Source organism: Brassica napus, chromosome A6, assembly GCF_020379485.1.
Source record: "Brassica napus cultivar Da-Ae chromosome A6, Da-Ae, whole genome shotgun sequence".
NCBI classification, from domain to species: domain Eukaryota; kingdom Viridiplantae; phylum Streptophyta; class Magnoliopsida; order Brassicales; family Brassicaceae; genus Brassica; species Brassica napus.
Genome location: NC_063439.1, coordinates 1,452,296 through 1,473,134, shown reverse-complemented (window position 1 = coordinate 1,473,134; position 20,839 = coordinate 1,452,296). Strand labels below are relative to the sequence as shown.

The window sequence follows — 20,839 nt, the reverse complement described above, 5'->3', positions numbered from 1 at the left end:
TTCTTATAATTTCTATTTTTTATTAATATTAATATTATGAACTCAGCTATGTCATTGTATATTTGTTTTAAATTTATTATTTTCCCACTATAATAATGCCCCGCATCTACAAAAAAGCTGTCTCCATTCATACACTAAGTGATGTAGTATTGTTACTACAATTGCAACACATCAAGCATATAAACTCGTACATGTCTTCACTGATTGATTCTCCAAAAGAATAATCATAACGAGACAGGAAAAGAGAAGGACATAAGAGACTTGTCTCTATACAAACTAAGTTTCTAGGCCGTGGTGAATACTCTAATAAAGGGTCTTTTAACTCTTAAGGCTTTCAATGTTTTTCTTTTTATCTTCCTTGGACAAGACCACTAAAGACTTGGCTGTTTCCAGCAAGAGTTGCTTCCCATTCAATGGAAGACAAGAGTATCTGCGAAAGCGATATAACCACTTGCTTCATGTTTGGCCTTAGAATCGGATCATCATCTACGCATTGCTTCGCCAACATAGCAATCTGTCCACAAAAACAATCATTCTTCACAATATGGTTTACTACATTTGTTCCAACTACTAAGCATATACTTCTTAGTTTTACCTTGAATAAACAGTCATGCGGGTACAAATCCACCATGTTGGGATCTACAAACTCCTTCAAACTCGTCATGTTCATAGAGTCTGGTGAGTTCTTAAGAGCCGCTAACATCTGCAACAGAGAAAGAAAGGCTTTGGGAATGAATGTTGCATCAAAGAACTGTAATGTGTAAAACTCCAAGCACTTACAGTAGATGCCAATGGACGTCTTTCTGGATTCTTAGTTCCCATTGCCTCTGTTCTTATAACAGCTTCTCTTCCAGAAATAATCTCGAAAAGAACAACACCAAAGGCATAGACATCGCTTTTCGATGTGGCACGACCATCACTTAGATATCTACAGAGGAAAAGACAGAAGAGTCACTAAATTATTCTTGAATGAAAACTAGATGTAGCTTCAGGTTTTTTTTTTCCAAATGCTTACTCTGGCGCAAGATAACCATATGTACCAACAACTTTGGTCACAGAAACTTCACTCTCTCCAGTTTTCTCAACGAGCTTCGCAAGCCCAAAATCAGATATCTTAGCCCTGAATGCCTCATCCAGCAAGATATTGCTTGTCTTGATATCTCTATGAACATAATGAGTTTTAGTATGTTCATGAATATACTCCAAGCCTCTTGCTGCGTCAAGTGCAATCTGATTCCTCATTATCCAAGACAGTGGAGTATTGCCTTCAAGAAACATAAAGAAACATATCAATTATCATCATTATCTTCTCCTTACATCTTCTTGGTATTTGTTTTCTTTACCTTTGCTCTGAGGATCATGCAAATGGTTTTTCAACATTCCCTTTTGCACATATTCATAAACTACGAAAAGCTCATCACTGGTTGCAGCGTAACCAATCAACTCTACCTTTTGAAAGAATAAAACCAAACCCAAAAGTCACAATCTCATAAAGAAGATTTTACACAAAACACAAGGAGGATTTACCAGATTTGAATGATGAACTTTGCAAAGAACTTTCATCTCTGCTGCAAACTCTTTAGTTTTTGTAGCTGTCATCCTTTTCACAGCAACTTCCTGTGATAAAGTTTAGTCACATATTACAACAACTCAGAACTCGGCATATGAAGATGTGACCTAAAGGGACAAACCTGTTCTCTAAGTAGACCAAAGTATACTGAACCATAGTTCCCATGACCAAGAAGATTAGAATCAGCAAACCCATCAGTAGCCACGCGGATCTCTTCATAAGTGAACACAGTAGGCTTCTCTATCTCAAACACTCCATCAATAATACCTTTAGGAATAGCAACAACTTGATGATGGCTCTGAGTTGTTTCACCGTTAGTTTGTCTGAAATCCCCGGATCTGCAGCAGTTATACCGACCAGAACCGCAAAAGAAACCGGACTTCCTAAGGATTTGGAAGTTGTTTCCACCACCACTATCTTCATCATTGGAGCTGCAACTAGATGACCTCAAACAGATGCATACAAGTATACATATGACGAGAAGTGCAAGCACAACTGTAAGACCACCAACAATCCATATATAAGGCACATGACCACCATCCTTTGATGTGTGATTCACCTGGTCAGCAGCTTTTTCCAAATTTGGAAAAAAATATATATGAATGTGAGTATGATGATACTAAAAATAGTAACTTGAGATTTAGAATAAAAAACATTAAAATCAAAACCTGAGATGTTGATGTTGGTTAACGCAGGAGAAGGAGCAGGAGGGTTAATCTTCTTTGTCTCATAAGGCACTCCAGGTACTTAAACAACACGAAAAGATCAAAGATCATCAAACTGTTTTGTCTTAAAACCCCAATGTCCTAAAAAATTGAATATTCTTTACTACACAACAAGATCAAGATCATCAAATTGTTTTGTGTTAAAACCTTAATGTCCTCAAAATTGAAGATTCCTTACAACACAAGAAGATCAAGATCATCAAACTGTTTTGTCTTAAAACCCTAAATTTGTAGATTCTTTACAACATAACACGATCAAGATCATTCGTCTTAAAACCCTAATGTCCTTAAAAATTAAGATTTTTTAAAAACACAACAAGATCAATAGATCATCAAATTGTTTTGTCTTAAACCCCTAATGTCCTAAAAATTGGAAATTCTTTACAACAGAACAAGATCAAGATCATCAAACAGTTTTGTCTTAAAACCCTAATAATGTCCTAAAAACTGAAGATTCTTTACCGGAATCAAGCGGTATGTAAATGAGATCTCCAGTAGTGATATTATCAGGACTCGAGATTCCATTAACTTCCTCGATTCGATCCATACTAACACCAAACCGGCTCGAGAGAGACTGAACACTGTCTCCCTTCACCGTCACGTAGCTCATAAGGTAGTTCCAGAGACCACTCGAGCAGCCACAGAGAAGCTGCACAGACACAACCGCCCCGGGACGAGCCTCTCTGGTGCTGTTGAGTGGAAACGCGAGACCAGAGTAATCAGAGACGACAGCATCGGAGACGGAGCTCCGGTTCTGTCTGATCGTGAATGTCGTGTTCGTTGCGTACTGATGAGGAGTCGTGGTGAGACAAGAACAGTTCTTTCGAACGTAGACGTCACCGGAGGCTGCATCGGCGGTTATGTCGGAGGGTAAAGCGTCGAACATGCTTTGGATTATGGAGAAGGTTTGGTTTTGGTTTGGTTTGAAAGCGAGGAAGGAAGTGCAGAGACGGGAAGTGTCGGAGCAGTTCATTGGCTCCGAGGAGGAGAGATTCCATAAGGTGAAGAAGGAAAGAACCCAGAAAGTGGAAGTTGCGAGAGTCATCGAAAGGTGTGATTTTTCTTAGGGATTAAGGAGAAAGATTGTTGATTTGGTGAGATTGAAGGGTGAATCGAGATGGGTTTGGATTGGTTTTGTTAATGGAGATGCGAGAAAGAAGTTTGAAATCTCAGTCATGGGAGAAGAGTGAAGCTCACAGTCTCTCTGCAGGAACTTTTGTAAAGTGATTAGATATTTTTAGTGTATTTAATTAGGTTCGGTGTTTGTTTAGTACCTACAACCACATAACTTATGTTGGATTTATATAACTTTTGTCCGGACCTGAGGAATGAGGATTATTTAGCTACAGTTTAATTTCAAGTGTTAATATAATTTATAATTTATTTGTTTAGTAAAAAGCCAAAAACTTTCTATATTTTATAAAGGCAGATGCTTTCAAGATTTAACATATGTTTTTTTTTCTTACAACAAAAGGCTAAATAAAACTAAGCAGAGTCATGATCCAAAGAGCCACATCAATATATGTTTTTTTTTAAACTAGAGATAACAATATCTGATATATTATAATTTATGACATTGAATATTAATTGGTTTATTTATATTACCACATAATTAAAAATAGAAAATACTGTATATTGGAGTGTAAAATATCTCATGGAACCGTCTTTGGTGTAGTTATTGTTTTAAAAAAAAAGATTACAACAGATTTTGTTAGTAATGTTTAAATTCTTATATATTATGGTATACTAATACTTAAAAATACTTTTTGTTTGTGTAAAAGACAGTATATTATTTTGTAAATAGAATTTTATATTAATGTCACATGAAAACAAAAAAGAGTACACGGAAACAGAATCATATGCAAGCATAGAATTGAGATTTTTTTTAAGAAACTAAGAAGCGGATACGTGTTGGAAGCGTATATCCAAATATAAATATATATATATGACAGATAAACATAAAAATTATTTTACAAAATTATGACTAAAAATATATGATTCAAAATAAAAAAAAAATTACTTATTCATTTTTAATAATTTTCCATTTAGTTGATTTTATATTTTAATTATAAAAATACTAACAGATTAAGCTTATAAAAAATATTATCAAACTAATTATTTTTAATAGTTCATAAATATCTGTCACAACATATTTGAATAAATATGCGCTATCTTTTTTAAAAATTATTATGCACAAAGATAATTTATAGTTGTAGTTTTGATATTTGCATATTTTCTATTTCCATTATTTTAATACTATTAATTTTAGTTTAATATAAAATAAAAATATAATTTTTTTATACTTATTCATGACACTGAGTTTTTAAAATGGAAACGTGATTCCTTAACGGAACCGTAAGCTTTCAACATGTTGTTAAAGAAGTGTTTTCGGAAACATATTAGAACCGAGATTTCGAAAGCTTCCACGGATTTCCGGTTCCGAAACGGGAAGCGGACGTCTGACGAAGCTTTCATGCAACCTAAAGTCGCCGCATTTAATAGCATTGACTGCAAACAAATTCTTTTTTTTTCAAAATTATTTATTTTATTAATCTACGCTTTTAAGGTTTAGTTACTTAAGCGTATACCAATAAAAAATATATTTAATAATGTATCATTCTAGTATATGTAAATTATGTTACTTATTGTTTGATTTATTAAATGATAAACTAGAAAACTTATAATAAATAGTTCAAATCTCTTGTTCTTACAATTATAATACTTAGATAAGGTATTATGGAGAAACAAATATTAGACGGAGTATCAAATCTCTCATTTTTCAAACAAAATAAAAAGACGGTTATTAGAATCTTGTCATGACATTTTATTAAAAACCTTTTAGGAATAAAAATCAAAACTAATTATTTAATTTGAATGAAATAACATATATATATATAGTGCTTTCAATATTAAAAATCTCTTTGATATAAAAATTTTTATTTCTTGAACTGTCAAGATCAAATAACATATTAGAAACCAGATATATTAAAAAATAATTTGTATGCATAAAAGTATATACATTAGAGTAGACGCATAAATCAAAACCAATACCTTTTGTTTATTTACAATCATGTTTTTGGTAAATAAATCAAAGCAATCAAATTTTTTTAACAACATTTTATTACTACTTTAAATAGTGTACGGCCAATACAAATATCTAACCAACCAAAATTTTATTTTACTATATATATATATACACACATATATCATGATAATAAAAAGAAATGAATAAAAATTAACCTATTTTATGATATATATATATATATACTATTATTTTTAAAAATATATTTTAATATATATACTATCATAGTATTCAGGAAATTTAATTCATAAATAGATATTAACAATATCTACATATAATATCATAATTGCATTTTTTTCTTATATTTAGTTTATTATTTTAATAACTAATATTATAGCGAGTTTCTCTGATTCTTATTGGAAATTTTTTATTTAATATATATATATATATATATATATATATCATGATATTAAAAATAATTAATAAACAATAATCTCTTCTACAATATAAATCAAAATTTTAATATTTCAGTGTAAATGTTTAAATTCAGTATTATACTTTCAAAATATATTATATTTTATATATTGAATAAATATTTAAGTAAAAATATAAATGAAGAAATCACTGTTATTACACTTCTAAATAAAGTCATTTTGACTTTTAAAAACTGTTTAGGAAACAAAAGCTAAAAAAAGACTATTTAAGAAAGTTGACCAAGGAAAAATGCCATATACTAATTTAGAGAGGCTAAGATCATCTCAAAATCTTTAATATATATTTTAGTCAAAAAAATCTTATATAGATATTATTTACTTTTTTTGCTTAGATGTCGCTTAAAATTTTATTATATATTAATTAAATAAAGATAATGATTCAATAAAAAATAGGATATATGAATAAATAAAATATCTCCAGAGCAGTTTCTTTATAACCATACTTCGGAACATGCAACCACCAGTGACGTGTTTTTTTTTATGCAAGTTAAGAATCCAAACAGAATTGTATATAAATACATTGCATATCAGTCAAGAAAGTTAGGAGATACAGAAACGAAACGAAAATGGATTTAAGAAAAACATCGTTGGTTTTATACATTCTCTTAATCTTTCATCTTCAGCACAATTTTCCTTCCGTTAATTCAAAGCCTTCCTCTATTGATACGTACTACAAGAGTCTTCATCTCAGAGCCACAAAACCAGATGTTGTTGGTTTTGAAAGAAAGAATCAAGAATTAGTTGTAGTTATAAAAAACGAAGGTGGTGGAGGATGGCATCGCTTGCTTGGTTGGCGTGGCGGCGGCATCGGAATAGGAAGCGGTGGAGGATGGCGTGGCTGGCGTGGCGGCAGCGGTGGCACCGGAATAGGAGGCGGTGCAGGATGGCGTGGCTGGCGTGGCGGTGGAGGATTGCCTGGCAGTGGTGGAGGATTGCCTGGCGGCGGTGGCGGCGGTGGAGGATTGCCTGGCGGCCGCGGCGGAAGCACGGGAAAAGGAGGCATTGGACCTCTAATTCCGATTCCGATGCAAACTGGTGATCGTGGTACTGGTGGATCTCACCGTTCAAGCAGCAGCCGGAATATTCGAGGGGGAGTGTGTGTTGTATGTTGGTTGAGTTTATTGGTTTTAGTCAGTTTATTATTGGTTTAGAAGGGTCTTGAGTATTTGTTGGCCGTTTAAATCAAAATATGTGAGGTCAATGTTTGACATCAGGTCTAGTTTGGTCTGAGATTGATTGGGCCACTGGTAAGTAGGTAAAATGTTAATTAAGGATATCTTCATCCTAGCTCCATTTTTTTCTCTAAAATAGAGTAAAAGTGAATATGCAGTAAAAAATGTTCCAACCTAACTTCATATCTCACTCCATAATGAAATTTACTTCATTTATGGAGTAATCTATTTTTTGTTTGTCCATCACTCTATTATGGAGTGGAAAATAAAGTAAGGTTGGAGCAATTTTACTCCATTTTTACTTTTACTCTATTTTGAAGGAAAAAATGGAGTTATACATTATAGATGCTCTAACACATTATATAGGTAAGCGACTTTATTATCATGAGAGCTAATTCCTCTATAATATTATACTAGATGATAACCCACATCTAGTGTGGAGTGAATTTATAAAGACAGTTATATTTCGTGGTTATAAATATTAAGTGCTCTATTATACATATTTTTGCATTTAATAATAATTAACAAATATTTACATGTTGAATAATAACCACTTATACGCGTCTTTGTATACTTTTACTTTATATACTTTTACTTATTTTACACTCTTTTATTTTACATACTATGTAATAACAAATAATAAATATATAGTGAATAATTGTGGAACCATTAACTATTAAGTATATAATCAAATTTGTGCAAACACATAAATTAAATAAATCACTCTTGTTTAGTTACTAAAATTTTATGGTAAGTAAATCTAAAACAATCACATTTATCTATTTTATATATAATTAAATTTAAATGATATTGACATAGATATATAGTAATATGGCTATCTATTAAATGAGACTTTATAATCATATGGTTTTATGATGGGAAATTTTCATGTTTACCACTTTATTGGTACCATTATTCATGTTTAACACCACTAATGAGACATTTTGAAAAATATTTTCGTCATTAAGTGGCAAAAGATTTTTATACTCATATTCTTTATATGTATAATAAATAATTATTTAAATAAACAAAAATAAAAAAATTATGTTTTCGAATTATACTTTTTCAAATTCAAATTTTTTATAATTTTTTTTTGAATTTTTTTTTCAAAAATTCTTTTTTTTTCAAAAATTCTTTTTGAAAATCAAAAATTCTTTTTGAAACTTTTTTTTTAAGTATTTTAAAGTATTTTTAAAATATTTATTAAAATCTTAAATTTCACATCCAAAAACTCTACTCCACCTCCAACACTAAACTCTAAGTCTAAATTAATTAACCTTTGGGTCATAAATGTCTTTTCACTCTTTGAAAGTAAGGGTAATAGTGGTTAGTGTAAACATGAAAAGTGGTATTATGAATGTGATATTTTTGACAATTTATCTTCTTCTTTTTTGACAACTAATTTCTCTTTTATGATCATTCGTATTTTTTTGTAACAAAATTTTAAAATCATTGATAACAAAAAATTTTGGGACTTGTAATAAGTTCCTAATTCATAAATGTTTTGAAATTTCATTACAATTTTTTTTAATTAAAATATTTATGTATTTTATATGATATATAGTTTACTATATATATTATTTTAAATATCTTTTAAATGAGAAGTTTTACTCATATAGTTTTAAGATCATGTGTATCTTGTTATAATAAAATGTTAAGCCATTGATCATAATTTTTTAACATGAGACTTTTTAATAGTTTAATAATTTATAGTCATTTTAAAAATATAAAATATAGCATAAAGAAAAAAACTAAATTTGAATTAAATGTTAATTTGAGTTGATTAGGTAAAGTAATACTATATACTAACTATGATAAAGCAAAATTAAAAAAAAAATATTTGAGTTGATTGTTTTTTGTATGTGAGTTGACTCAATTTGGAGGACTTGTTAAGTTTTATTTAAACATTTTTATTTAGTTAATCAACATTAAATAAAAATATATTAGTTTATTACACAATTTTTTTTAATCTCACACTTAATTTGAAATGGAAGAAGTATATTGTTACGTTGGTAAAAGTAAAAAAAAAAACAGATAACATGGAAAATGCTATATGGTAGAAAATGACTACTATCTGCAGAAATGTGATGATTTGGTGATATGAATAGTTTATTTAAATTCGTTAACATATAGAAATGGACTAATTAAGCAAAAGTTTTGAACATTTTTGCTTTATTTATTTTGAAGAAATATAGTACCAAAATATAAGATTAGGAAAGATGATTAGGTAAAGTAATACTATATACATTAAAACCGAACACGTTGAGAAAGAGAGAGAGAAAGTAGATCTTGGAGCTTCGGTGTCCGGTCGGCGCGTAAGCGCGAGTGCCGGCGCCGGAGCTCGTCGTCTTTCAGTTCAATTTGTCTGGTTTTGTCCGATCCTCCTCTCCTTCAGCGATCGCCTTGTCTGAGCTCTGGTTTCATCATCACCCGTGGTGTGTCGGATCTTGGAGTGAAGACGCGGTTTGGTTTGGAGGTGATGGTGCGGTGAGGACGCGCGTAGTATGGATCTCGTTCCCGGGAGATGGAAGCTTCCACAGATCCGTCGTCGCCGGTTTTGTTACCGCGAGGTGGAAGTGTCTTTAGCTTCACCGTCGTCGGCTCAAGTCCCCGGGGTGTGAAGGCTTCCTCAGCTTCTCGCCGCCGGCTTTAGGTTTTTGTTAGTCATGGTTCTTTAGTTCTGGGTTTCGATTTGGGATCGACTGGTTTCTTGTTTGTCGCTCTAGGGGTGAAGCTTTCAAGCTGTCGCCTTGTCGGAGGAGCTCTCGAGGAGCGATGATGCTCTCCGACGGGTAGATAGAGTGGAAAAAGTAGATGGGTTCGGTGGAGGCTCTTCGGTTTCGAGCTCCGACTGAAGATTGTTTGTGGTGAGGTGATTCCGGTGGTGAGTCGAGGCGGAGACGGCCAAGTCGAGGCGGATGTGACGCCTGCAGTTCTGATGGGTGAGATGCATCCACGTGTCCGGCGTTCAGCCTCCTTGACGTTTCGCGTCGGTCGTCGTCCAACCGTTGATGGTTTGGGCCTTTGGCCCGTGTAGTGGATAGGTCTGTAGTATGAGTCGATGGGCCCTGTTTCTTTGGTTATGTATTTTGGGCTTTCATGTAATCTGTTTCTGGGTTTGGCCCGTTTCCTTTAATATTAAAACCTATTGACGGAAAAAAAAAAAAAGTAATACTATATACTAACTAAGATAAAGCAAAATTAAAAAAAAAAGTATTTTATCGAGGATCAGTTAAAAGAAAGTACAGAGAACAATGAGCTGTTACGGAATAAAAGACAGTTTGGTTCTGTCCCACCAGACTTCCCAGATCACATTGTGGACCTTGATAATGATAGTGATATTTTACATATATGCTTAAATTACACATGTTATATACATCAGCTTAATCTACATATTGGCTAACATTTTCTACAATTTTATTCGACATTTTTTTAAAAAAATTATAAAACACAAGAACAAATAAAGTAAATGTTAGAAAACATCATCAATAACACGAAGAAATAACGAATTTGAACTCACAATGTATGAATTCTAAAGCTCAGATGAAAAACTTCAGCAACTCAACTACAAATCTCTCAAGAGTTAAGAACACAGTCTTCTATCAGTCAGTCCAGAATCGATTCTAACTTTTCTAAACCGTAAAATAAAAACAATCATTAACTAATTCATTTTCTTTGTGCCCCCACAAAGATTATAAGTTTATAACCCAAAAATAACAAATTCACGATTAAATTTAACGTCACTTTTCTGTATCAATCTTGCCAGTGTATGTATGCGGATTTTATGGAATGGTCCAGTTCTACAATAATACATTTTCAATGGCTTTGATTAGTTATTGGGCCACTTTTAATTTTATGAGTCCATGGACCATCAGCCGAAACTTTTAAACATAGCTAACTTATTCCTTTGGGGTGCACTATATCATCTCGATGATATTGGAGAAAACAAAAGAAGCTTTTTCACTTTTATAAGAGTTGTGGTTGAGAACTTTGTGACCGCCACCTTTTGGTTAGATTAATAGTAAAGTACTCACCTTTATATAATTAAGGAGTTTTAAAAGTAGTTTGCGATAAACTATAGTGTCCTAACAAGAAGAATATTGTAGGCATCGAGTAAAAGAAACATCAACAACCATTCACAGAAGTAGAAATGTAGAATACACATTAGATGCTTGAGTTTGAACTGGTTTTAAAGAGAATGTAAGTTTATTCAACCAGATTGAACCAACGTGCCACTAACCAACCGAATACCAGCAATAAGTGACACCGACCAAACCATAAGTAAATCAAATTTACTTGGCATTATCAACAATAGGGATTGTATTCAAAAAAGCAAGCCAGATAAGTAATCGTAAAGTGTCACACAAAAGAATCAACACAAACAATTATCAGTTATCACGTTGCAAAATCAGGTTAAATCATTTTTGGAAGTGGAGCCTTATCTGATGACGCATATCTGTTCAAGAGTATCATTTACCAATTACCACTACTATTGCTTTAACTTTGATTTGACATTTACTTCACGATTTGTTTTATTTATTTTCCTTTTCTTTTTGGAGTCGGCTATCTTCTTTATTAATCGTAGCCGTTGCCTGTGGTGTTATTTGAAGTTTGTACGGTTGTGATTTAAATAAAACCTTATCAGGAGGAGATGTATAAATCGAAACTGTACAACTTTTGTCTACCGTCCAGATAGAGAGAAGAAAGTACTGTCAAAGTCAGAGATTCGGTCTCTTTCTATCTCTCTCGTCTCTGTCTACTCAGACTATCTTGCCACGAAGAAAGAAGAGAATCATTACAAAATTTAAACGCGCGATCTACCAAACACTGTGGTTGCTGTATGATGAAACACAAACGCAACTTGAGATTCCAAACTGCTAGAAGAACAGTGTCGGTGATTTTGTCCCTATGCAACTCTCACATTGATTTTGTGTTTTTACCAAAACGTATGGTTAAAAAGTATTTTTCTTCGTAAATGTTGTTTTTGTAAATAATAGAATAATAGAAGCGAGTAAAATATAAAACAAAATTATTGTTTAAACCATGAATGATTAAGAGAAAAACAGAGAGAGATTAAGGACCCGTAATTAAGATTGTCTGTCAGTTTAAATTCAGAGTCAGATTACCAAAACAGAAAAAAAAAGATTGTCCGTCAGTCTTTTGTCTGCTTGTGAAAGAGTTGGGTAATAAGGAGACAAAGAAATGGCCAGTGAAGTGATAATCCAGTTGATCTAAATTCCCAAATTACCCTTCCTTGCTTGACCGAAACTCTCACGAGCGAATTTTGGTACGGCATAACCTTACACGTGGGAGAATCATCACAGTTCTCATTCCCTTAAAACCTAAAGCCTAACCGTTGAATTTGTTCTTAGTTAACGCAACACAATAATTCTTGTGTTATTTCATGTCAAAACACTGACAAACTCGAATCTAAAATCGAATATTTATTTATTGATATTGTTTTGTGTCATCCGTGTGATGAGTAAGAAAGCGACTGATATCTTATTAGTCGTCGGATTAATATGATAAACTCAATAAATGCGAATTACGTTTTTGATGTAACAGAAATAGCAGAATGATCTAAGAGCATTTCCAATGTGTAACTCTATTTTTTCCTCCAACATAGAGTAAAAGTGAAAATGAAGTAAAATTGATTCAACCTTACTCCATTTTTCACTTCGTAATAGAGTGATGAACAAAAAAATAGATTATTCCATTTATGGAGTAAATTTTATTATGAAGTGAAATATGAAATTGGATTGAAACATTTCTTACTTCATATTCACTTTTACTCCACTTTAAAAAAAAAAAATAGAGTAATGATGGAGATGTCCTAATACGATGAAAAATAGTATTGCACTAATATTTTCGTGGAAAATATAATTAAATTCTATCCTCTAAACTATAAGCTGACAAAATATTCCTTGTATCACTTGAGTTTGGTAAATCAGTAATGTTAGATATAAAGTTTAAGAAAATGGGAAACAACTTCATAACAAAGGTAATAACTAATAACTAAACAACTAAAACCAACAATGTTGAGATATAGAGAATAAAGGTTTCGTGTATAAAAATAAAATGCCTAAATTAGTAAATTGTACCAAATATGAAGCATGTGCAAGACTTGGAAGAACATCTCCAATTTTCATTTCTAAAACGCGATGATTAGTTGCAAATCGATATTTTATTGACATTGAAAATTTTAGTAATTCAAAATTATTATTTTCTGTAAGACTGATCCCACGCCGCAGCAATATCAAAAAGAATTCATGCTTGCCCTTACTAAATTACCATTTGACCCACTGTCCACTGACATAAGATTACTTACATAATTAATTAGTGTCTTTTAGTAAATAATCGAACTCTATTTTACCTTTTTCTTTCTCTCTTAAAATGTAGTATTTCTAACCTTTTTTTTTTTGTCAAAATGTATTTTTAAACAGTTACAAAAAAGGAAATATTATGTAAAATGTAGAAAGAAGAGAGGGTGAAAAAAGGAGAGGCCAATGGGGGATGAAACAAAGCAGCACGCTTTGCTTTCTCCACTTAAAACTACTACTACCCTACGGTTCTTTAAAGAGAGATATAGAGAGGATTGCGTGTGTTTGACACCAATACATTTAAAAAATAATAATTCTTGGTTTACAATTTATTAGTAATGTTCTGGTTTGATGATTCCTTTTGCTTTCCCTCTGGTTAAATCACAGTCTCTCCTTCCGTATTAATCTGACTTTCTTCTGTTCCTCTTTTCGCTGTAATTCCCAAAAATCTCCCCCCTTTTCAGAACCCACCATAAAGTTTACATTTTTACTCTTTTTTTTTTTTTTTGAAAAAGCGATGCTTTCATTTTGTATAAAAGACCCACTACTCCACCTCTCTAGCTTCTCACACCATTTCATCTCCCTTCCTCCCTCTTTCCTCTGTTTTATGAGAGTTTCTGTTGCGTGAACAAGTTGTCGACTTTCAGACAGACAATTCATTCCCTGTCGGAATCTCTTTCTTCTTTCTTTCGGTCAAAGAACAGCAAAAAATCTAATGGAGGGTTATTCAAGAAACTGGTTTCGCGATGACAAAGCCTCTGTTTACAACTCCGAAGAGAAGAAACTCGAGCTAAAGCTTGGTCCCCCTGGCGAAGACGAAGCTGGTTCATCGATGATACGACACATCAAGAAAGAACCAAAAGACAAATCTATCCTCTCTCTCGCTCCCAACCACTTCTCTTCTCCTTCCACCACCAACAAAACCACATCTCAGAAAAGGTTTTAAATCCTCACATTTTTTTTTACCTCACCTTTTTGTTTTTATCTGTTTTGTAACGTTTTGACATGATGATATTCACTTGAAACCAACCAATATTAATGGTCCCATCTTCTTCTTCATGTCTGCTTATTATTGGATCTCAATTTTTTTTTACTTTCACACATGTGCATGTTTCAGTCCTTTACTGCCTTTCTTTGTTTTTTTCCAACTTTTTTATTTTTTGTTAGTTTTTCAGATTTATTTAGTTCTGTTTCTGAGTGATTATTAACATTTTTTTTTTTTTATGTCTTGTGTTTAAAGAACTGCTCCTGGTCCAGTGGTGGGTTGGCCTCCGGTTAGATCATTCAGGAAGAACTTGACAAATGGAAGCTCTTCAAAGCTTGGAAATGAATCTACCTCCAACGGTGTTGTCCTCAAGAACCAGAAGTGTGATGATGATAATGCCCGAGAGAAGCCAATGGGAGCAAAGAGGCAAGGAGGCTTGTTCGTGAAGATCAACATGCACGGTGTTCCCATTGGTCGTAAAGTTGACCTCAGTGCGCATAACAGCTATGAACAGTTGTCTTTCACTGTCGACAAGCTCTTTAGAGGACTTCTTGCAGGTATATTTACCTTTATACTGTGGTAAAAAATGTTCAAGATAAGGTTCATTAGCTCTTTTGTGACTAATGCTTGTTGTCTGATGTTATTAGCTCAAAGAGAATCATCATCATTTGGAGAAGAAGAGAAACCAATCACTGGACTGTTGGATGGGAATGGAGAATATACTCTTACATATGAGGACAATGAAGGAGACAAGATGCTTGTAGGAGATGTCCCATGGCAGTAAGAATTTTTTGACCTTTTCTGAATAATATTCAGCTTTGATCAATCTAAAACTAAAGCATCTTTGTTTGTCAGTATGTTTGTATCTTTGGTGAAAAGGCTGCGTGTGATCAAAACCTCTGAGATTTCCTCAGCATTAACATGTAAGTTTAATTTTCAGATTTGAAATCATTTTTGCCTATGACGCTTTATGTGAAGTTAAATATTTTGAGCAAATTAGCTCAATATACTAAACAAATTGAGATACCATAGAATTAGGGGAAAATAGTAATGATGGGGGGAAGAAAATTGGAGAGAAATAAGATATTGAGTGCAAATAGGATAAATGTTGTGTGTAGGGAATACAAATTCTCATATTTTTTATCTAAATTTTGTAGATGGAAATGGCAAGCAAGAGAAGATGAGAAGATGATGAAATAAACTTTCACAGCTTAAAGAAGTAGAGATGTTATCTTTTTTTTGCTTTTGCCTTTTTTCTTAACTCTGATGAGTTTTGTGGTATTTGAAATGTGTTTCTGATTCAAGTCTGATGTACATTCTGGTGTGTTACATCTTCTTTTGAGAATTTCATAGATGAGTTTTGTTGGAATTCAAAACCAGACAAATGAAAAGTATGATTTTGGTTATTGAGTATATTACAGATACACTACGTTTTAGTCATTATGGTCTCTTTTGTCTAAAGCTTTCGACCATGATTAGTCGCACTTAATGAACACTTAAAGAGCAGCAATTTTATTGAATATTGTAGCTCCCTAAAGTTCTTTTTAAAATATTTTGGAAAGAGGAAAATAAACAATCTTTCTTCTCTGCAAAAGCTCTTTTAGCTTCATTAACTCTACACTCGGGCTATTGTAATGAAACTACGAGAGAGAAAGGGTATAAAGACATCTACCAACTTTTCTTTAAAGGAGTTCTAAGGGGACGGACAGATGCTCTCAAACCATTTTCTGGTCATACTGTTATATGTTTTGGCCAACAAAAATTACATATATACTTCTACTCATTTGGATAAAAACATCATAGGGCTATATATCATCTTCTGATTAAATATCTAAATATTTGATCTGACTATTACAGATTTAGGATTGTGTTGTTGCGTCTTTGTATGCATGCATGCTGATCTTAAATTTCACACTATTGTATTTTGTTTCTTTCATTTCTTAAGAATAGAGATGAGTTGTTCAAAAAAAAAAAAATAGAGATGCAAAATAATGTGAAATTTCTATTTATACAATTAGATTAAATTAGTCTGAAGAAGACGTGTTCCCAAAAAAAAAAAAATCTGAAGAAGAAAAAAAATTGTGGCTGCTGGAATATTTGAGAAAGAGGCTTAAAACAAACATTGAATGCAGTGAAGTGTCTTTATCGTTGAGAGAGACTTGCCTAACTATTCAAAGCAGCAATATGAGACTCTGTTTACTTTTTCTGTTTGCCCCAACCCCAAGAGGATGCTGCAGTGTTTTAGTTCTTTTTTGTGAAAGGCAGTGTTACTTGCTCAACCCTATCCTACCAACATGATTAACCCAGACTTAGAATCCCGAAACTTCCGATTTTTACTGTTCATCCTCGTCCCTACAGCCTTCCATTGCCTCCTCCTGATCGATCCTCACGAGACACGCCTTATCAAAAGCTTGACCGTCTCGTTCCTTCAATGGCTTGGGTGTAAAACGCCATCTTCCCGGCAAGATCATGATTCACATCCACAACACCCGCTCCGCGATCAACATCAACCTTAAACTGTAAGCTAATCACTTCACTTCCATAATCATGTCTTGAAGTTTAGCACTCAGAAATGAAATGACATCACAGTAACAATTATACCACTGCATGAAGTTGTGAGAACGTAGTACAAAAATTATTTATTGTAGAGATACGGCCAGGAAAAGCCCGCCATTTTAACTGTAGATGGAAACAACAAAATCCATTTAATAAAAATAGGACCAACTATAAAACAAAAAATTTAAACTGGCTGGGTCTTTTTCTTCTTGTCCCAAAGATCTTTATTTTACACGTCCCAAAATATCGTTTGATTTTTCTAGCAAATGATTGCTGCTTCAACAAAATTTGCTGCTTACGGTGTCGTAGCTTGGAACAGACAACACTGCCAAACAAAAAAAAAGAACCAGACACAATATTAAGGACACAAGATCGTTGTTTTATTATACCTCTGTAAGTGAAAAGGTATATGAAATGTATAAGTTAAAAGAGAAATGTTTATTACCCTCTCCGAAGGAACCCATTGTCAAAGGCTTTGAAATAATCTTGCTGGTGAAATCTGTAATGTCCTTCAACGTAAGTCCGTCTACTGTCTTCAAAAATTGCTCAATTGGCTTCCTGCAATATTTTTTTTTTTTTAATATAGAACATTGAGATTAAAGTGAATTTTCTTTAAAATAAAATTAAAATGAAAATTTGCTGTGTACCTCTCTCCGTATGTAAGTATCTGCCTGCCAATGTCTTCTGCTGCAATCATCTGCATACCACACAACACTAACTCGTTAGTATCTTCCATTTAAGTTGGTTTCATCTTAAAGTGAGAGAGTGAAAGAATACCCGAGATTCCAAATTCATCAGAACTGCAGATTTTGTGGCTGCCTTGGCACGATCAAGATGCTTCTGGTTAACTGTCCAAACACATAAACACAAGGAAAATGTTTCATACATGTAAAGTATTGTATCCACTTTTAAGTGACAGCAAGGAAGAAACAAACTGTAAACCTTTTCCTCCGGCAACATCTTTCAGTTCTTTAGCTGCTAATTCAATTGCTTTTGCAGCGAACTCGGGACTCTGCAACCATAGATGTAAATCATATCACTATGTTAACCATAATACGTATCAAGGAAGCTAACGCAAACTGAACAAAGGTATTAACAATACCCACACAAATTGGTAATATTTCTTTAATACCAAATCTATCATCAATGGGAAAAAGGTGGATGATTGATGTAAGGAAAAACACAGTAAACAAAATCAGGATTTTGCTGAACTCACCGAGCAACCATAGATTCCAAACAATCCGGTGTTGTTAAAGATGCTAGTGAATGCAGTGCATGACTGAACTTGCTGATATTCGTTTAGAATACGGAGATCTGTAACCAGATATAGGAACTTGTATCACTATTACTGATCCTCTAGCAGAGCGTGATAATTTATAATGAACTAGTTCAAGAAACAGCAAAAAAAACAATAAAGCCATAAAATACACAAGATTTGACTTACATAGCCATGAGTGCATTCCTTTTCCAGGGCCTCCAGCTGAGAATGAGCCGCCTCCTCCCATGAGCATCTAATAGGAAATATATTTAAATTACATATCAGCCTTTCCTAAGAAATAGGATTTGACTGAAACAAATGAAAGTGTTATTAACACGAGGAAAAATTAAACATTCAATTTAGGCACCTGGAGAACAGTGGCAATGACTGCTTCTTTCTCGTTATTCCAGCCAGGAACCTCAAAAGCAAGCGCAAAGTGTGTAGCCTGAAGAAGACCAAAAAGCTCAATTAGAGTTGTAACATAAAAACAATTTCATCTCGAACACACTTGTTTATTACTCCAACGACAGTAAATGTGTAATAGATACCTCTCCACCAGTATGTTGGCGAAAATCTCCACCAGTATACTGAGATTTCGGCTCCCCTTGGCGCGGTACATTAGGAAGGTCAGAAGTTAATGGCTCAACAACTTGTAAAAGTTCCTCGTGTTCAACTCCACTTGCCGCCAGTACCATACGTGCAGCAGTGAAATTCTCCTGAAATCCCCAGATCAAATGATTAAACAATTGTAATAACAGAGGTTTTAGATGGTTCTCAAAAGCTGAATGCTGCCTTACAGTCATAAACTCCTCCAAGAGTTCCCCATTCAATCTGTCCAAAGCAGACTCATGTGCGTACAGAGGATTTGCCAATGCACCGGAATAACCAGCAGAGTGAACGGCCTCCATGAGGAGTCCCATAGGGTTCTTTGCAAGCTCTGCTATCTCTACCTTCATCTTACGTAGCTACGAATCAACACAAGAACAATAAGTCACATAAATGTATTCACCAGAATTATCAAAATAACAACAAAGGAAAAAAGAAATTCACCTCTTCATTGACTTCCCAATCCAAGAAAGCAGGGTTCCTCACACTGTCGATAAGAACTTCAACCATTTCAGGGACATAGGTTTTGAGAGCATCGATGGTGTAACTCATTTGCTCCCGAGACGCAGACGCCGAGGTGTTGCCTCCAATAGCTTCAATTTCCCTCACAAGACGTAGATGGCTTCTGTTCGTCGTGCTCTTGAAAGCCATCCTCTCAAGCAAATGCGTTGCTCCATGGAAATAAGGCGCCTCATAGATAGAACCACAATCAACATACAAACCAATAGAAGCTACTGGATTCTGCCAACACAATAACTTTCTCAGTTCATTTCCGGCATGTTATAACGGATGCGATAAGATAATGCGAAAAAACAGAGGAGTAAACGCGATAAGTAAATCAACACAGAGATTCGACTTGGTTCACCGGATTATTGGGAGACGATTTAAGATTTTAGAGTACAAAGAGGATTACAAAAACACCAAATATATAAGAGAGCATCCGCGTTCTAAAAGCCTAATTATCAGCGAGGCTAGATTCAAGGCATATCAACATCACACTTTCATAGAAATTTCATACTCCCTCCGTTTCAATTTGTATATTTTCTAAATAAAAACATCATTGTCTATAACAAAATTTATTTTGAAACGAAAACTTTACTCTAGAACAACAACAACAATTAAATATTAAAATGAAACGGAATGAGTATAAAATAATACATAAGGATGACTTACGGGAGACATCTCCGAGGCGATTTTGAGGCCGTTTGGAAGAGTAGTGATCTTAAGTTTGCTAGGCTCGACGTGGTCAGCAAGTGGCGGAGGAAGAGATACGCCTTGTAGTGGCATGTCCAATGAAGCAAGCGAAGAAGAGGATCCACCAGTCAACCATCCGAAGAAGCCTGAAGAAGAAGAAGAAGAGCTCGTAGCAACAGCACTGGAGCTAGCGTAACGCGCCGGTGCCAAACCTCTGCTAAGAGATCCCTAACAAAAAAAAAGAATACGATAATGATTTCAATCAACGAGCCGCGGATTCACAATTCGTCATCTACTGATTGATTGAGGCAAAAGTCGTTTCTCCTAATCGAGAATCGGATTGACTAAAACGATAGGGAATCAATAATCGGAATCCAGATCTATAGATTTTCCGGGAAATCAGTGAATCGGACGAATCTTTTCCCTACTCGAACGTTCCAGAAGCTAAATCGATGATGAAACGATGAGAGAGAGGTACTGACTTTGAGAGCCTTGGCTCGTGAAGCTGCCGTGCGATACATGGCGAATGTGGAAACTGAGTACCGAGTCGACGCAAGAGAAGGCGAGGCTGATGGATTCGAGAGGTGAGAGAGACTGAGAATAGTCGTTTTTTTTTTTTAAAGTTTGTTATTCGATCGAGCATCTACTTGTTGATGCTAACGTACGCGGAGTTTGTTTCACATAGGCCCATCAATTGCAATTAATCTGACCCAGGATTGGCCCATTTAATATAACCCCGAGAATAGACCGATCTAACCATATATACTGACTTGAACCGAAACTCAACCCAAAAAACTTATATTTCGGTTAGTTTCTGATAAAACTTTCGATTGTTTTTAAGATACCCAAACCAACCAGTAACCAAACTGAACCAATCGGTTCTTTCAACAGCCGGAAAACCAAAAAACTGATTGGTTCAGTTCGGTTAATCCCAAGC

The 20,839-nt window shown here is 34.0% G+C and overlaps 4 protein-coding genes across 4 annotated transcripts; 2 read left to right on the top strand and 2 right to left on the bottom strand.

The window, feature by feature from the left end:
- Positions 1–124: 124 nt before the first annotated feature.
- LOC106346036 (lysM domain receptor-like kinase 3) lies at positions 125–3,520 on the bottom strand. The gene is made up of 9 exons (XM_048781789.1): positions 2,758–3,520; positions 2,239–2,316; positions 1,692–2,140; positions 1,528–1,617; positions 1,344–1,449; positions 1,016–1,265; positions 781–928; positions 596–703; positions 125–514 (listed from the first exon to the last, which is right to left on the bottom strand). The coding sequence occupies exons 1-9, from the start codon at positions 3,338–3,340 to the stop codon at positions 350–352; spliced, it is 1,977 nt and encodes a 658-aa protein (XP_048637746.1). The 5' UTR covers positions 3,341–3,520; the 3' UTR covers positions 125–349.
- Positions 3,521–6,218: 2,698 nt separating this feature from the next.
- LOC106349655 (glycine-rich protein 23-like) lies at positions 6,219–7,084 on the top strand. Its single transcript, XM_013789636.3, has one exon. It carries the CDS (start codon positions 6,378–6,380, stop codon positions 6,960–6,962), a length of 585 nt encoding a protein of 194 aa, XP_013645090.2. The 5' UTR covers positions 6,219–6,377; the 3' UTR covers positions 6,963–7,084.
- A 6,482-nt stretch (positions 7,085–13,566) lies between these two features.
- On the top strand, positions 13,567–15,694 carry LOC106346047 (auxin-responsive protein IAA18). Its single transcript, XM_048781788.1, has 5 exons — positions 13,567–14,242; positions 14,544–14,845; positions 14,936–15,068; positions 15,144–15,211; positions 15,446–15,694. Exons 1-5 carry the CDS (start codon positions 14,019–14,021, stop codon positions 15,478–15,480), a joined length of 762 nt encoding a protein of 253 aa, XP_048637745.1. The 5' UTR covers positions 13,567–14,018; the 3' UTR covers positions 15,481–15,694.
- Positions 15,695–16,912: 1,218 nt separating this feature from the next.
- Positions 16,913–20,555, bottom strand: LOC106346039 (probable mitochondrial-processing peptidase subunit alpha-1, mitochondrial). Its single transcript, XM_013785283.3, has 13 exons — positions 20,385–20,555; positions 19,882–20,130; positions 19,153–19,449; positions 18,900–19,067; positions 18,651–18,818; positions 18,470–18,547; positions 18,289–18,355; positions 18,061–18,158; positions 17,787–17,856; positions 17,622–17,692; positions 17,492–17,541; positions 17,290–17,402; positions 16,913–17,169 (listed from the first exon to the last, which is right to left on the bottom strand). The coding sequence occupies exons 1-13, from the start codon at positions 20,421–20,423 to the stop codon at positions 17,123–17,125; spliced, it is 1,515 nt and encodes a 504-aa protein (XP_013640737.2). The 5' UTR covers positions 20,424–20,555; the 3' UTR covers positions 16,913–17,122.
- Between the last annotated feature and the right edge of the window lie 284 nt (positions 20,556–20,839).

Excerpts from the sequence above, each read along its gene's own strand:
- LOC106346036 (XM_048781789.1), bottom strand. The coding sequence starts at position 3,340 with ATGACTCTCGCAACTTCCACTTTCTGGGTTCTTTCCTTCTTCACCTTA. Across the intron at positions 929-1,015 it reads TATGGTTATCTTGCGCCAGA|ATATCTAAGTGATGGTCGTG; the intron begins GTAAGCATTTGG and ends TTTCCTCTGTAG. Across the intron at positions 515-595 it reads CGCATGACTGTTTATTCAAG|ATTGCTATGTTGGCGAAGCA; the intron begins GTAAAACTAAGA and ends TTTTGTGGACAG.
- LOC106349655 (XM_013789636.3), top strand. The coding sequence starts at position 6,378 with ATGGATTTAAGAAAAACATCGTTGGTTTTATACATTCTCTTAATCTTT.
- LOC106346047 (XM_048781788.1), top strand. The coding sequence starts at position 14,019 with ATGGAGGGTTATTCAAGAAACTGGTTTCGCGATGACAAAGCCTCTGTT. Across the intron at positions 15,069-15,143 it reads GTAGGAGATGTCCCATGGCA|TATGTTTGTATCTTTGGTGA; the intron begins GTAAGAATTTTT and ends TTTGTTTGTCAG. Across the intron at positions 15,212-15,445 it reads GATTTCCTCAGCATTAACAT|ATGGAAATGGCAAGCAAGAG; the intron begins GTAAGTTTAATT and ends TAAATTTTGTAG.
- LOC106346039 (XM_013785283.3), bottom strand. The coding sequence starts at position 20,423 with ATGTATCGCACGGCAGCTTCACGAGCCAAGGCTCTCAAA. Across the intron at positions 17,693-17,786 it reads AGATGTTGCCGGAGGAAAAG|TTAACCAGAAGCATCTTGAT; the intron begins GTTTACAGTTTG and ends GTGTTTGGACAG. Across the intron at positions 17,170-17,289 it reads AATGGGTTCCTTCGGAGAGG|TGTTGTCTGTTCCAAGCTAC; the intron begins GTAATAAACATT and ends TTTGTTTGGCAG.